Source organism: Mobula hypostoma, chromosome 31 (assembly GCF_963921235.1).
Source record: "Mobula hypostoma chromosome 31, sMobHyp1.1, whole genome shotgun sequence".
Lineage (NCBI taxonomy): Eukaryota > Metazoa > Chordata > Chondrichthyes > Myliobatiformes > Myliobatidae > Mobula > Mobula hypostoma.
In genome coordinates, this window is record NC_086127.1 from 6,188,877 (window position 1) to 6,205,581 (window position 16,705).

Here is a 16,705-nt window from a genome sequence, read left to right on the forward strand (position 1 = left end):
AAGGAGACGCTCGACACAGGAGTGTCTGTATACAAGGAGATGCTGGACACAGGAGTAGCTGTATACAAGGAGACGCTCGACACAGGAGTGTCTGTATACAAGGAAACGCTCGACACTGGAGTGCCTGTATACAAGGGATACTAGATACAGGAGTATCTGTATACAAGAGATACCAGACACAGAAGTGGCTGTATACAAGGAGACGCTGGACACAGGAGTGGCTGTATACAAGGAGACGCTCGACACAGGAGTGTCTGTATACAAGGAGACGCTGGACACAGGAGTGGCTGTATACAAGGAGACGCTCGACACAGGAGTGTCTGTATACAAGGAAACGCTCGACACTGGAGTGCCTGTATACAAGGGATACTAGATACAGGAGTATCTGTATACAAGAGATACCAGACACAGAAGTGGCTGTATACAAGGAGACGCTGGACACATGAGTGTCTGTGCATAAGGTGACACAGAGGACATTATACAGTAGTGGAGGGGTGAGTTGGTGACTGGAGGTGCAGACCAGCTTTACTGTTTGGAGAAAGTGACTGTTTCTAAGTCCAGCAGCCCTGGTGTGGATGCTGCGTAGCCCCCTCCCTGATGGAAGTGGGATTAATGTGATTTGCCTTTGTTTTGTCGTTCCCTGTGCTGCAATGACCAGCCATTTTGGTGCTGATGACAGCACACCATCTAAATGAGATTAATATGGTTCTGAGATGGGATCAGTTCACTTTTGGAAGGAATTCATTTAAAATGGAGTTAGTTCGACTTGAGGTAGAAATGGGTTCACTTTGGGACGGGATTAGTTTGGTTGATACCAGCACGGCAATGTGGGAAAGATGGAGAGAGAGAGAGAGACGGGATGGTGAGGGGAGGGAGAGCTGCTTGAGGAGGGCTGATTGATGGGGCAGTGTGGGAGGAAGAGGGGAGGGCAGTGATGGAGGAGGGAGCATCTAACAGCAGGAGGAATCGTTGATCGATGTGCACAGGTTCCTGCCATCCTCACACCCCTCCACCCACCCAACTCTGACTCCACATCTTTATTTTTCCAGTCCTGATGAAGGATCTTGGCCGGAAATGTTGACCGTTCACTCTTTTCCACAGATGCTGCCTGGCCTGCTGAGTTCCTCCAGCATTTTGTGTGCGTTGCTTCGGATATCCAGCATCTGCAGATTTGCTTTTGTTTTCCTTTGCCATTCCCCTCATTTTCGTGCTCTGTCTCTCTCTTTTCGTCAAGCAACACACTGCTCATTCCAACCGTTTCCACTCCCTTTGCCCTCACTCGCTCCACCCACAAGACCCATCCCCCTTCATGTCTCGCCTGACGGGGAATTGCAATTTCCCCTGCCCCTCCACATTCCAGGAAGGATTGTGCACGTCAGGAGTGAGCTTCAATGCAAGGCCACAGGGACAGATCTGGGATGCAATCCAGACACTGGGGACATTTCCCGTCAAGAGTTCATGGCCGTGAGGACTGCAGATAACTGTAAACATTGCTGAGGCCATCTGGTCCCAGAACACTAAACACAGGAGCAGAGAGAGAGATCGATAGGACCACACTGCCTCTCACTTTCCACACAACCTCTGTTTGGCAGTATATGATGAGACGGTGTGGAGGGAGCTTCACTCTGTGTCTGACCCCAGGAGTGTGTGATGGGACGGTGTGGAGGGAGATTCACTCTGTGTCTGACCCCGAGAGTGTGTGATGGGACGGTGTAGAGGGAGATTCACTCTGTGTCTGACCCCGGGAGTGTGTGATGGGACGGTGCGGGGGGACATTCACTCTGTGTCTGACCCCGGGAGTGTGTGATGGGACGGTGCGGAGGGAGATTCACGCTGTGTCTGTCCCCGGGAGTGTGTGATGAGACGGTGTGGAGGGAGCTTCACTCTGTGTCTGACCCCGGGGGTGTGTGATGGGACGGTGCGGGGGGAGATTCACTCTGTGTCTGACCCCGGGAGTGTGTGGTGGGACGGTGCGGAGGGAGCTTCACTCTGTGTCTGACCCCGGGAGTGTGTGGTGGGACGGTGTGGAGGGAGATTCACTCTGTGTCTGACCCCGGGAGTGTGTGATGGGACGGTGCGGAGGGAGCTTCACTCTGTGTCTGACCACGGAAGTGTGTGATGGGACGGTGCGGAGGGAGATTCACTCTGTGTCTGACCCCGGGAGTGTGTGATGGGACGGTGCGGAGGGAGATTCACTCTGTGTCTGACCCCGGGAGTGTGTGATGGGACTGTGTGGAGGGAGATTCACTCTGTGTCTGACCCCGGGAGTGTGTGATGGGACGGTGTGGAGGGAGTTTCACTCTGTGTCTGACCCCAGGAGTGTGTGATGGGACAGTGCGGAGGGAGCTTCACTCTGTGTCTGACCCCGGGAGTGTGTGATGGGACGGTGTGGGGGGAATTTCAATCTGTGTTTGACCCTGGGAGTGTGTGATGAGACGGTGTGGAGGGAGATTCACTCTGTGTCTGACCCCGGGAGTGTGTGATGGGACGGTGTGGAGGGAGTTTCACTCTGTGTCTGATCCCGGGAGTGTGTGGTGGGACGGTGCGGAGGGAGATTCACTCTGTGTCTGACCCCGGGAGTGTGTGATGAGACGGTGCGGAGGGAGATTCACTCTGTGTCTGACCCCGGGAGTGTGTGATGGAACGGTGTGGAGGGAGATTCACTCTGTGTCTGTCCCCGGGAGTGTGTGATGGGACGGTGTGGAGGGAGTTTCACTCTGTGTCTGACCCCAGGAGTGTGTGATGGGACGGTGCGGAGGGAGCTTCACTCTGTGTCTGACCCCGCGAGTGTGTGATGGGACGGTGTGGGGGGAATTTCACTCTGTGTTTGACCCTGGGAGTGTGTGATGGGACGGTGCGGAGGGAGCTTCACTCTGTGTCTGACCCCGGGAGTGTGTGATGGGACGGTGTGGGGGGAATTTCACTCTGTGTTTGACCCTGGGAGTGTGTGATGAGACGGTGCGGAGGGAGATTCACTCTGTGTCTGACCCCGGGAGTGTGTGATGGGACGGTGTGGAGGGAGTTTCACTCTGTGTCTGACCCCGGGAGTGTGCGATGGGATGGTGTGGAGGGAGATTCACTCTGTGTCAGACCCCGGGAGTGTGTGATGGGACGGTGTGGAGGGAGTTTCACTCTGTGTCTGACCCCGGGAGTGTGCGATGGGACGGTGTGGAGGGAAATTCACTCTGTGTCTGACCCCGGGAGTGTGCGATGGGATGGTGTGGAGGGAGATTTACTCTGTGTCTGACCCCGGGAGTGTGTGATGGGATGGTGTGGAGGGAGATTCACTCTGTGTCAGACCCCGGGAGTGTGTGATGGGACAGTGTGGAGGGAGATTCACTCTGTGTCTGACCCCGGGAGTGTGCGATGGGACGGTGTGGAGGGAAATTCACTCTGTGTCTGACCCCGGGAGTGTGTGATGGGACGGTGTGGAGGGAGATTCACTCTGTGTCTGACCCCGGGAGTGTGTGGTGGGACGGTGTGGAGGGAGATTCATTCTGTGTCTGATCCCGGGAGTGTGTGATGGGACGGTGCGGAGGGAGCTTCACTCTGTGTCTGACCCCGGGAGTGTGCGATGGGACGGTGTGGAGGGAAATTCACTCTGTGTCTGACCCCGGGAGTGTGCGATGGGATGGTGTGGAGGGAGATTCACTCTGTGTCTGACCCCGGGCGTGTGTGGTGGGACGGTGTGGAGGGAGATTCACTCTGTGTCAGACCCCGGGAGTCTGTGATGGGACAGTGTGGAGGGAGATTCACTCTGTGTCGGACCCCGGGAGTGTGTGATGGGACGGTGTGTAGGGAGCTTCACTCTGTGTCTGACCCCGGGAGTGTGCGATGGGACGGTGTGGAGGGAAATTCACTCTGTGTCTGACCCCGGGAGTGTGTGATGGGACGGTGTGGAGGGAGATTCACTCTGTGTCTGACCCCGGGAGTGTGTGGTGGGACGGTGTGGAGGGAGATTCATTCTGGGTCTGATCCCGGGAGTGTGTGATGGGACGGTGCGGAGGGAGCTTCACTCTGTGTCTGACCCCGGGAGTGTGTGATGGGACGGTGTGGAGGGAGATTCACTCTGTGGCTGACCCCGGGAGTGTGTGGTGGGACGGTGTGGAGGGAGATTCATTCTGGGTCTGATCCCGGGAGTGTGTGATGGGACGGTGCGGAGGGAGCTTCACTCTGTGTCAGAGCTCGGGAGTGTGTGATGGGACGGTGCGGAGGGAGCTTCACTCTGTGTCAGACCCCGGGATGTCCATATTTTTCAGAATCATGTGCCCATCGAGACATCTTTTGAAAGCCCCTAACAGCTCAGCCTGTACCACACAGCACGTTCTGGGCACCCACTGGTCTGTGAGCAGAAGCAAACAGTTGCCCTTTACATTTCCTTCGAAACTCCCCCCTCTCGCTTTCAGTGTGTGTCCTCTGGTGTTGGTTACCTCACCCCCGCGAAGGGGACAGCACCCGTCAGTTTAGTCCGTGCCTCTCTCTGTGTGGGAGTGATGGAGGAAGTGAGTTGGATGGGAATGGACGGAGTGGCCGAGAGACAGAAAACGCGAGGGGCCACTGGAGGGAGCCCCCCTTTCCGCCTCCCCCAATCTGTGGTCACCCTCCCCCTTCCAGTTCATGGCCTCCTCGGGGAACGTTGCTAGCTCAGCTGGACTCCCAGCCCATTGGAGCCCCTTCTGGGAGAGCTGTCGGGCACGAACTGGACGCCTCACCTTCGGTCATGAGGGGCAGGGCACGCCGTCGGACAGGGGTCACCCTCAGACCCCGCCACTATCCTCTCCCAGACACCGGCCAGACTTCACAGAGCAGCTGGGTTTATTGACTGGCAGTACGATTACAGAGCGACCATCCAGTACAATGCAATTTCAGTGATGGCTATGAGATAATCTTCCAGCTCGACACAGCCGCCAATCTCTTTGCCCCCCCTCCTCTCCCCCGCCCCCGAAACCCTGTCAGTGCGTGATTACAGACGTTTCGGAGGAGATCCGAACAGGGTAAACGGCCAAGGGCAGGACTGCACTCTTCCCCACCCCCTCCTCCATCCTGTTTGTGCCCGAGAGGGGCTTTGGTGAGGCTGCTGCCAAGGTGGTCTCTCCCCATAGCCCCCTCACCCTGTGCTCCAGTGATACTGTAAACCTTCCTCTGTACACCCGCCCTCACACTGGGGAGCTCCCTCACCATCTCACACTCACTGCCCCTCCCACTGTGGGGAGATCCTTCACTCCTCCTCCAACAGAGGGGAGCTCCCTCACTGTCCCACACTCACTGACCCCCCCTTGGGGAGATCCCTCACTGCTCCCCCAACAGAGGGGAGCTCCCTCACCCCCCCGCACACTCACAGCCCCTCATACTGGGGGGAGATCCCTCACTGCCCCTTCCCTTCCCTCCCACAGTCCGGAGCTCCCTCGCTGCCCTTCCTCGGGTGGGGATCTCCCTCCGCTCCGCACCCGCCGTCTCCACCGGAGTGCGGAGCTCCCTCTGTCCCACATCGGCTGCCTCTCCCAGAGGGGGTAGCTCCCTCACCGACCGACCCAGAGGGAGGCTCTTCACGGGGTGGGGAATGGGGCAGGTGCTGTTGGGTGGGGGTGACGGGGTGGAAGGTGCGGTGTTGGCCTGGTGAGGGGTTCCAACCCTGTCTGGATCCCCGCCTCCCCCTCTGCCGCTGAGGGGCCGGAGGAGGGGGCCTCTCGGATGGAGGCGGGGTAGGTGGGTCGGCTCAGAGACTGAAGGGCAGCTTCTCGGAGGTGCGCTTGCAGATCCAGCGGTGGTACCGGCCGCAGGCGGCGTTGGCCCAGGCCCGTCTGCGCAGCACGCCGCAGTGTCCGAACGCCTCCAGCTGGTAGTCAAAGTAACCGGCCGGGTAGCCCCGCTCCCAGAACCTGCAGCAGGGCGGGGGGTGGAGGGGAGACGAGGGAGCAGGCATGGGTCCGGGAGGGATGGATTCAGGGGGAGTCAGGAGGGAGGAGGGAGAGTGAGGTGGGAGGAAGAGATTGAGCAGGAGTTAGGTGTGAGGTAGGGAAGAGGGTGAGTGAGGTGGGATTGTGGGAGGGATTGAGAGGGAGAGGTGGGTGGGAGGGTTTGAGGGGGAGTGAGTTGAGAGGGAGAGATTGAGGGGGGAGTGAGGTGGGAGGAGGGATTAAGGAGAGTGAGAAGGGGGAGTGAGATGGAAGGGGGGATTGAGATGAAGGGGAGGCATTGAGGCAGTGAGATAGGAGAGGAGGATTGAGGTGAAATGGGGGATTGAGGGAGAGTGAGATGGGAGAGGGCGAGTGAGGTGGGAGGGAGGGATTGAGGGAGTCAGATGGGAGAGGGGGTGTGAGGTGGGAGAGATAGTGCAGAATTAAATCCTGGATCCTATTATCACTACCCACCGTTGGGGTCTCCCGGATGGGGGAACATTGGAAGTTGTCTGATGTGGAAAGTGGAACAGATCGAGTGGGGCCACAGCCACAACCTCTCAGTCAGCCTGCCGACTACGGCAAGAGGCAAGGAGGGCGGACGTGTAACTGGGGTAGCGGGGGTTGGAGAGAGGTGGCAGCTTTGATCGGCCGGCGTTAGCACCGCCGATGACCTGTCCTGGGCCCAGACGCCACCACCCAGAGGGCACACGCCCGGCATCTTCACCTTCTCAGGAGGTTTGCCTGACGGACTTCTGCAGATACCGCTGTGGAGAGTGCCTGACTGGTGTGACGGTTCTAACACACAGGGAACGAAGGACTCTGCAGAGAGTCAGGGGCCCTGACGAGCACATCCCTCCCCGTCGTGGGTAGTGTCTACAGGAGGCACTGCCTCAGGAAGGCACCGTCCATCGTCAAAGGTCTTCTCATCGGGCAGAGGTCCGGGAGCCGGCAAGTCCCACACCGGCCTCCCTTCGACCAGTGAGCTCACCGTAACCTTATTCTCAAAGTACAGATATGTCACCATACACGGCACACCCAATGAATCTGAAGAGTAATGACCGTCACAGAATCAATGAACGGCCGCACCAGTTGGACATTCAACCAGAGAGCAGAAGACAAAAGACCGTGCAAATACAGAAATAAATAAATAGATGAGCAATGAATATCGACAACATGAGCCCTTGAAAGTGAATCCGTAGGCTGTGGGGAACATTTCAGTGATGGGGCGAGTGAAGTTATCTGCTCTGGGTCGGGAGCCTGATGTCCGAGGGGTAGTAACTGTTCCTGAACCTGCTGGTGCGGGTCCCGAGGCTCCCGTACCACCTTCCCCGATGGCAACAGCAGGGTGACAGCAAATCCTGGGCAACTAGCACAACCCCAATCCCGGCCTCAGTACAGCAACACTGTGACCCCCTCTACACCAGCAGACACTCATTGTCTCCTCCTCGGACAAGGCAGGTCCAACTGATGTCTCCTCTAATGTTGCCTGTCTGACACCATGAGCCCGCGGTGCTGCTTCAAGTGAGATTTTCACTGCACCTTGTGTACCTCAGCTTGACAGGAACATGACGTGTGTGTATGTGTGTGTCTGTGTGTGTGTGTGTGTGTCTGTGTGTGTGTCTGTGAGAGTGTGAGTGTTGTGATCGTGTGTGTGTTTGTGTGTGTGTCTGTGTGTGTGTTTGTGGGTGTGTGTGTGTCTGTGTGTGTGAGAGTGTGAGTGTTGTGATCGTGTGTGTGTGTGTCTGTGTGTGTGTCTGTGAGAGTGTGAGTGTTGTGATCGTGTGTGTGTTTGTGTGTAGGGGTCATGATCTAGGAAGAGGGGAGGCAGAGGGAGAGATGTAAGGGAGTGGGAGATGGGCGAGGGCTGGAAGCAAAGGGAGGGGGTAGAGGCAGGCACTGAGAAGAGAAGGAGAGGGATGGAGAGATACAAGACACGGGCAGAATGAGACTGTCTGGCCCATCGAGTCTGTCCCACACTCTATCATGGCTGATTTATTATCCCTCTCAACAAAGACGGTGGGGGGGGGGGGGAGAGATCAGTGAAAGAAAAAAAGGGAGAGTTAGAGGCAGACAGCGAGATGGGGGGGTCAGAGGACAGAGAGAGAGAGTCAGAAAGAGAGAGAAAGAGGGTTGGAGGCATAAAGTTGCATTATGCAGAGAGGAAGGACAGAAAGAGAGAGAGAGAACACAGAGAACTGAGGACTGAGAGAGAAGGAGGGAGAGAGAAAAGATGAGAGTGAGAGGGGGATGGTCAGTGAGGGGATAGAGGCAGAGAGAAAGGCAGGCACTTAGAAAAAGAGAGAGGGTCAGAGAGAAAGGAGAACAGAGGCAGAAGATCCAGAGAGAGAGGGAGCAGCAAAGAGATGGGGGGAGAGAGAGAGGTGGGACATGCAGAGCAAATCAGACCAAAGCAACACGCACAACACGCTGGAGGAACTCAGCAGGTCGGGCAGCATCCGTGGAAACGATGAGTCGACGTTTCGGGCCGGAACCCTTCGTCAGGACTGTAGGGGGAAGGGGCAGAGGCCCTATAAAGAAGATGGGGGGAGGGTGGGAAGGAAGTGTTTTCCCCTATTCCTTCTTCACCTTTCCTGCCTATCACCTCCCTGCTTCCCCTTCCCCACCCCTTTATCTTTCCCCTTACTGGTTTTTCACCTGGAACCTACCAGTCTTCTCCTTCCCACCCTCCCCCCAGAGAGAGGGGTAGTGTGCACAAGGAAGCTGACAGAGATAGAGAGAGGGGGTAGGGAGCTCAGAGACAGAGGGACTGAGAGAGTTAGTAAGTGTGTACAAGGGCGCTGACAGAGAGAGGGGGGTAGTGAGTGTGTAGAAGAGAGCGGACAGGCAGAGGGACAGAGAGAGGAGTTGTTAGTGTGTAGAAGGGAGCTCAGAGACGGAGGGACTGAGAGTTAGTTAGTGTGTACAAGGGCGCTGACAGGTAATTAGTGTGTAGAAGAGATCTGACAGAGAGAGAGAGAGAGAGAGAGAGAGAGAGAGAGAGGGGACGAAGAGAGGTGAGTGTGTAGAAGGCAGCTGACAGGTAGTGCGTGTGTAGAAGTGTAGAAGAGAGCGGACAGGCAGAGGGACAGAGAGAGGAGTTGTTAGTGTGTAGAAGGGAGCTCAGAGACAGAGGGACTGAGAGAGTTAGCTAGTGTGTAGAAGAGAGCTGACAGGGGGATGGAGAGAGAGAGAGAGAGAGACTGTGTTGCAGGCACTGCTGCATCTGACATTTCACACAGATAGTTTGGAATAAGTAAAAGTTCTCGATGTATAATCACCAGAGCACAGGCGACGTGGGAATGCACGACCAGGAGCAGTCCGGGACTGTACTAATTGGACATCTTATCGCAGCCCCCTTGACCCCGGAACGGGCATTGCCCCTGCGGTATCTGGCGAGGGTGGGGTGGGGGCCAGCAGCCGATGGGTTGACACACAGAGGACCCTGCAGTTGCTGGGCTGCGGATGACCCACAGCGCCTGGGAAACAGCGATTAATTAAGGTCAGGGAGAGAGAGGGAGGGGGAGAAGGAGAGGGAGGGAGAGGGAGGGGGAGAAGGAGAGGGAGGGAGAGGGAGAGAGAGAGGGAGAGGGAGAGAGAGGGAGAGGGAGGGAGAGGGAGGGAGAGGGAGAGGGAGGGAGAGAGAGAACGAGAGGGAGAGAGGGAGAGGGAGAGGGAGGGAGAGGGAGAGGGAGGGACAGGGAGAGGGACAGGGAGAGGGAGAGAGAGGGAGAGGGACAGGGAGAGGGAGGGGAGAGAGAGAGAGGGAGAGAGAGGGAGGGAGAGAGAGGGAGAGGGAGAGAGGGAGAGGGAGAGGGGGAGAGAGGGAGAGGGAGAGGGAGGGGGAGAGAGGGAGAGGGAGGGAGAGGGAGAGGGAGAGAGGGAGAGAGAGAGAGGGAGAGAGAGGGAGAGGGAGGGAGAGGGAGAGGGAGGGAGAGAGAGAGGGAGAGGGAGAGAGAGAGGGAGAGGGAGAGGGGGAGAGAGAGAGGGAGAGGGAGGGAGAGAGAGAGGGAGAGGGAGGGAGAGGGAGAGGGAGCGGGAGGGAGAGGGAGAGGGAGCGGGAGGGAGAGGGAGAGGGAGAGGGAGAGGGAGAGGGAGAGGGAGAGGGAGAGAGAGAGAGAGAGGGAGAGGGAGGGAGAGGGAGAGAGAGAGGGAGAGAAAGAGCGAGCAGCCCGGTCCGAGGCACTTGGACGTGCTGATCGAGTGGGTGACAAATGGCTGGCGACGCAGACGGCAATTAGGAGGGTTAACACCATGTTACTGTCGGCCACAGGAGGTCAGGACGAAGGGTCTCGGCCTGAAAAATCGACTGTACCTCTTCCTAGAGATGCTGCCTGGCCTGTTTGATGTGTGTTGCTTGAATTTGCAGCATCTGCAGAATTCCTGTTGTTGAAGTAGTGTGTTTGGTCTGTGCTGCCCCATCAAAAGATATAGCCGGGATAAGGCCGTTCGGCCCTTCGAGTCTGCTCTGTCTTTGCAGCTTGTCTGATTTATTCTCCCTCCTTCCACTGCCCTCAACACAGTACAACCCAGCAAAGGCCCTTCGGCCCCTCAATGTCATGCTGGACTGAATAAATTAGTAATGAAATGCCAACCCAACTGATCCCTTCTGCCTACACAATGTCCATATCTTCCATTTTCCTCACATTCACATTCCTAAACATCTCTTAAAAGTCTCTAATGTTTCTGCCTCTCCCACCACCCCAGGCAGCACATCCCAGACACCCATCACTCTCTGTGCAAAAAACCTGCTCCTCACCTCTCCTTTGAAATGACCCCTTCTCACCTTCAATGCATGTCCTCTGGTGTTGGATGTTTCAACTCTTGGGAAAAGGTTTCTCCGTCTACTCTCTCTATGCCTCTCACCTCTGTCAGATCTCCCCTATCCCTGCCTCCTTTTCCCCATAACCTTTGGTGCCCTGACCAATCAAGTATCTATCAACCTCTAGCCTCCAATGCACCCAATGATATGGCTCCCACAGCTGCCTGTGGCAATGAATTCCACAGATTCACCACCCTCTGGCTCAGGAAATCCCTCCTCATCTCTGCCCTCATACTCTGAGGCCGTACCCTCGGGTCCCAGACTCGTCCAATACAGGAAACGTCCTCTCCAAGTCCGCTCTATCCAGGCCCTTCAATATTCGCTGGGTTTCAGTGAGATCCCCTGCACCCGGTTCTTCTTGGCTCCCGCGAGTACAGGTCCAGAGCCATCCGATGCTCCTCGTACATCAACCCTTTCATTGCGAGGATCAACTTCCTCTGGACCCTCCCCAATACCAGCACATCTTGTCCTCGATAAGGAGCCCAAAACTGGTCACAGTACCCCAGGCGCGGTCTGCCCGATGCCCCATAAAACCCCAGCATTACGTCCTAGCTCTTCTACTTCGAAATGAATGCGAACATTGAGCTCGTTCCCCCCCGACCACCAGAGGAGGATGGAGCTGGGAGGTGCAGCGGAGGTGTGCCAGGATGGGTTACACAGCACGTCTGGTGAGGCCGAGCAGGCTAAGGCTCTTCTCTCTGGAGCAGAGGAGGGTAGGAGCAGCGAACTGATGGAGATCTGTAAAAGGCATAGATCGAGTGGATGGCCAGCATCTTTCTCGCGGGGAGGGAATTACTAATAACAGGGCACATAATTCTAAGGTTATTGGAGGAAAGTATGGTGGGGGGCGATTTTGAGTGCAAGTTTTGTTTTACAGAGTGGTGGGTGTGTGGAAGGTACACTGGGGGCATGAAAGGAAACTCTTCGAAAGGTACGTGGATGACAGAAACATTTAGGGCTGAGCAGGAGGGACGGGTTAGTTCTTAGAATAGGTTAAGAGGTTAGCACAACATCAGGGGCCAAAGGAGCCATTCGGTGCTGTCGCATTCTATGTCATTTTGCTTTCAGGGAGGTTGTGGGGAACGACGGGGAGGGTCCTGACTGAGTGGCAGTGTGGATGCTGTTTCCTGCGGCTGGAGAATCTAGAACAAGGGGTCAGGAGCATATGACCATGGGAAATAGTAGCCGGAGTCAGCTCTGCTGGCCCATAAAGCCTGCTACACCATTCAATAAGATCAGAAGACAATAGAGCATAAGACAGACAAAGGAGCAGAATTAGACCAGCGAGTATAGTTCCTCCTCATAGTGACTCAACCTCTCCTCACAGTCTAACCCCCTTCATCTCTGGAATCAACCTGGTGAGCCTCCTCTGCACTGACTCCAAAGCCAGTCTGTCCTTCCTCAAGTCAGCAGACCAGAACTGCACACAGTACTCCAGGCATGACCTCACCTGCACAGGTTGCAACATAACCTCTCTGCTCTTAAATTCAATTCCTCTTGCAATAGCCATTTACCTTCTTCGATAACCCGTTGCAGCTGCCAAGCAATCTTCATTCACAAGCACTCGCAAGTCCCTCTGCACAACAACTTGTTGTCGACTCTCACCATTTAAATAATCATCATCGATTTTTCCTTCTGAAAGTGGACGAGCTCACACTTGGCAACCCAGTAACTCCATCTGCCACACCCTTGCCCACTCACCTAACCTATCTATATCTCTCCTCAGACTCTCCGTGTCCTCTGCACAACTTGCTTTCCCACTCAGTTTAGCGTCAACAGCAAACTTAGATACACTACACTTGGCCCCCTCTTCACAATCGTCGATGTGAATTGTAAACGGTTGTGGAGCTGGTATTGACCCTCTACCCACTGCTGACTGCCAGTCAGAGAAACACCCATCTCCAAGTTCAAAGTAAATTTATTATCTTGCTGTTTCATTCTCTCGTTATTTATTGCTATTTACTTATATCTGCATTGGCACAGTTTGTTGTTCATTGATCCTGTTTACAGTTACCGTTCTGTAGATTTGCTCAGTATCCCCACCCGCAGGAAAAAAGAATCTCAGCTTTGTGTATGGTGGCGTGTATGCACTCTGACAATAAATTTTACTTTGAACTGTTTGAACTCTGAACAAATATGTCACTATATATTGCACTGCCATTCACTTTCTTGGAGGTGCTCATGGTAGGACAGAGAAATACAACAGAATTAATGAAAAAAAACCGACACACTCACAAAGACTAACAAACAACCAAAGTGCAAGAGTCAAACTGTGCAAATAATAAAAAATAAGTAAAAAATTATTTGAGAACCTGAGATGTCGATTCCTTGAAAGTGAGTCCATAGGTTGTGGAATCAGTTTAGGATTGAGGTGAGTGAGGTTATCCTCACTGGACCAGCAGCCTGATGGTTGAAGTGTAATAATAGTTCCTGAACCTGGTGGTGTGAGACCCAAGGCTCCTGTACCTCCTGCCCAATGGAAGCAGTGAGAAGAGAGCATGGTCTGGATGGTGGGGGTCACTGATTATGGATGCTGGTTTCTTGTGGCAACACTCCTTGCAGATGTGCTCAATGGTGGGGAGAGCTTTTCCTGTGATGGACTGGGCTGTATCCACTACTCTTTGAAGGCTTTCTGTTCCTGGGTACTAGTGTTTCCATACAACCAGTCGGGACAATCAGTGTTTACCTTAACTCTCTGACTTGTATTGGTTAACTGATCCTGTCTCCATGCTGACATACTAACCCCCAACACCATGTATCATGATTATTCAGTCTTTACATGGCTTCTTGTCAAATAGTTCATAACACGGAGGTTAGTAAAGTTTGCGGATGGTACCAAGATTGGTGGAATTGTGGATAGTGTGGAAGACGGGCAAAGAATACAGCATCAGTTGCGGATATGGGCAGAGAAATGGCAGATGGAGGTTAACCCAGATAAGTGTGAGGTATTGCACCTCGGGAGGGCTAATGCAAGGAGACAGTACACTGTTAAGGGCAAGACCCTTAGTCGTGTTTCTGAGCGGGGGGATCTTTGGATTCAAGTTCATTGCTCTTTGAAAGTGTCTACTTGAAGGTGCTTATGGAATGCTGATGTTGTTAGTCGAGGAATTGAGGTCAAAAGTCAAGAGGTTGTGTTACACCTTCGTATAACTCTGGTTAGGCCACATCTGGGGTATTGCAGACATTGTGGTCACCCCACTATAGGAAAGATGGTGAGGCTTTGGAGAGGGTGCAGAAGAGGTTTACCAGGATGCTGTCTGGTTTAGAGGGCATGTCCTATCATGAGAGGCAGGATAAACTTTGGTTGTTTTCTCTGGAGCATCGGAGGCCGAGGGGAGATCAGGTAGAGGTTTATAACATCTGAGATGTAGAGAAGATGGAGGAAGAAGGACATTGTGTAGGTAGGAGGGATTTGCCTTTTAGCTGGTTCAGCACAACATTGTGTCCTGAGTGGCCCGTTCCCGTGATGTGCTGTTCTATGGTCTATCTTCATACATTGCCTGGAGAATCATTTTCTTGAAGGCAATAAAGAGACATAATAGAAGAAGCTAAAGCAACAACGCAGCATTAATGTAACAGTTACAGAGAAGGAGCAATGGACTCTAACCACTACAGAGAAAATTCAACAACACCATGGCCACCTTGAACACTTCGCTAAAATGGAGTTGCTTTTCACTTGTCTTCATTGCGTTCTTCTTTGTAAATCGTGCTTGCTTCGTGGCTGACGTCACGGTCGAGAAAGCTCACCGACGACGCCTTTACTTCCTCAGGAGGATAAAGAAATTCGGCACGTTCCGGTCGACGATTACCAATTTTTAATCAACGCACTATAGGAGGCATCCTATCGGGATGCATTGCAGGTTGGCACGGCATCTGCCCCGTCCGCGACCACGGGAAACTGCAGCGAGTTGTGAATGCAGCCTAGCATGTCACACAGTCCAGCCTCCCCTCCATTGACTCTGACTACAGTTCCTTGAAAAACCAAAAGTATTCAGCCCCCACAACTATTTCACATTTTACCGTCTCACTTTCTAAATTAAAAACATATCGAGGTGGGATATCATGAGCTAATCTATAAAACAGTGTGCATCATGTCAAATCAAAAGAAAAATTCCAAAACCTATCAACAATTTCCTAACAATTAAAAACCAAAATTGTGAGGCTGAAGAAGTATTCATCCCCTTTGCAATTACTACGCTAACTTTCCTCAGGTGCAATACTGTATATTCCCTGACCAACTCACCCAATTTGCTGATGTAGAAAATTGGAGTATTGTTTCAATAAATACCCCTTCTCCTGGTAAGGGCCAACAGTATGGTAGATTTTCAACAGACCAAACCAAAATGAAGACTAAAGAGCATTCAAGACAAGTCAGGGAAGTGATAATATTGAAGCACAAATCTGGGGAAGGGTACAGGACCATCTCAAAGGCACTGAACACACCTCAGAACTCAGTGTAGTCCATCGTGAAACAGTGGAATAAATACAAAACCACAGCCACACTGCCTAGGTCAGGTGATCCCTCTAAACTTAATCATTGGAGAAGACTGGCACTTGTAAGAGAGGCTACTGTGACAACAACAGTCACTCTGAGTGAGCTGCAGGAGTCAGTGGCTGCAACTGGAGATGAATTTCATGGCTCCACAATCTTTAAAGCCTTGCACAAAACAAGTATTTATGGAAGAATGGCAAAAAAACAACCCTGGCTGAAAGAAAGCTTATCCTTGCGTGTAAAGACTGCAAAGAGTCACACAGAAGAAACTGTAATAGTGTGGAAGGAGGTCTTGTGCTCCGATGTGACTAAAGTGGAACTTTTTGGCCTCAGTACAAAGCTGTAAGTGAAGCGAAAATTTAATATTGTGCATCAGGTAGCCCAACCTGTACTGGAAATTATGGTATCCCCATCATGCTATGAAGATGATTTTCAGCAGCAGAGACTGAGATCTGGTCGGGATTGATGGGAAGATGAATGCTGCTAAATACAGAGAGATCCTGGATAAAAACTTGCTAGCCTCTGCCAGAAAGCTTAAACCAGGGAGGAAGTTCATCTTTCAGCAGGACAACAACCCAAATCACACTGCTAGAGAAACTATGGAGTGGCTTCAAATGAAGAAAATTGATGTCCTTGAGTGGCCCAGTCAGAGTCCTGGCCTTAACCCGATCAAGCTATTGTCCCCAGATGCTTCAAAACCTCCACAATCATCCCTGTAGCAAAGAAATCAGTTGTAGCCTGTCTGAATGATTACCGTCCCATTGCCCTGACCCCCATAGTGATGAAATGTTTTGAACGGCTTGTCAAACCTCATATCACAGCCAGCCTCCCCTCATCACTGGATCCTCTACAGTTTGCTTATCGTCCAAATCGCTCCACGGAGGATGCAATATCTACCACACTGCACACAGTTCCCTCTCACTTGGACAACAAAGACACTTATGCCAGAATCCTGTACATTGATTTCAGTTCAGCGTTCAATACCATCATCCCACAGAGACTAGTGGAGAAACTGTCGCCGCTTGACCTTAGCACTGCCATGTGTCGCTGGATTCTGGATTTCTTGACAGAGAGTCCACAGTCAGTCTGTGTTGGCAGGAACATCACTGACTCCATCACACTGAGCACTGGATCCCCACAAGGCTGTGTGCTTAGCCCATCGCTGTTTACACTGCTAACACATGACTGTGCAGCCAGATTCAAGGAGAACATGATCATTAAATTTGCAGATGATACCACAGTGGTGGGGCTCATCAGCAAAAATGATGAAACAATGTACAGGGAGGAGGTCAAACACCTAGAGAGCTGGTGCAGGAATAACAACTTGATGCTTAATGTCACCAAAACCAAGGAGATGATCATCGATTTCAGATGGTCTCAGCCTGAGCATACACCCCTCAGCATCAGCGGCTCCACAGTGGAGAGAGTAGAAACATCAAGTTCCTTGGGGTGCAGATCTCGGACAATCTCTCCTGGTCCAGGAACACCACTGGG

The 16,705-nt window shown here is 53.2% G+C and overlaps 1 protein-coding gene across 1 annotated transcript in view; it reads right to left on the minus strand.

The window, feature by feature from the left end:
• Positions 1-4,882: 4,882 nt before the first annotated feature.
• Positions 4,883-16,705, minus strand: part of LOC134339984 (T-cell surface glycoprotein YE1/48-like) — a 63,774-nt gene continuing 51,951 nt past the window's right edge. Inside the window, exon 7 of the mRNA XM_063036815.1 lies at positions 4,883-5,879. Within this exon, the coding sequence (XP_062892885.1) occupies positions 5,717-5,879 (163 nt within the window). The 3' untranslated portion in view covers positions 4,883-5,716. The remainder of the gene's footprint in view (positions 5,880-16,705) is intronic.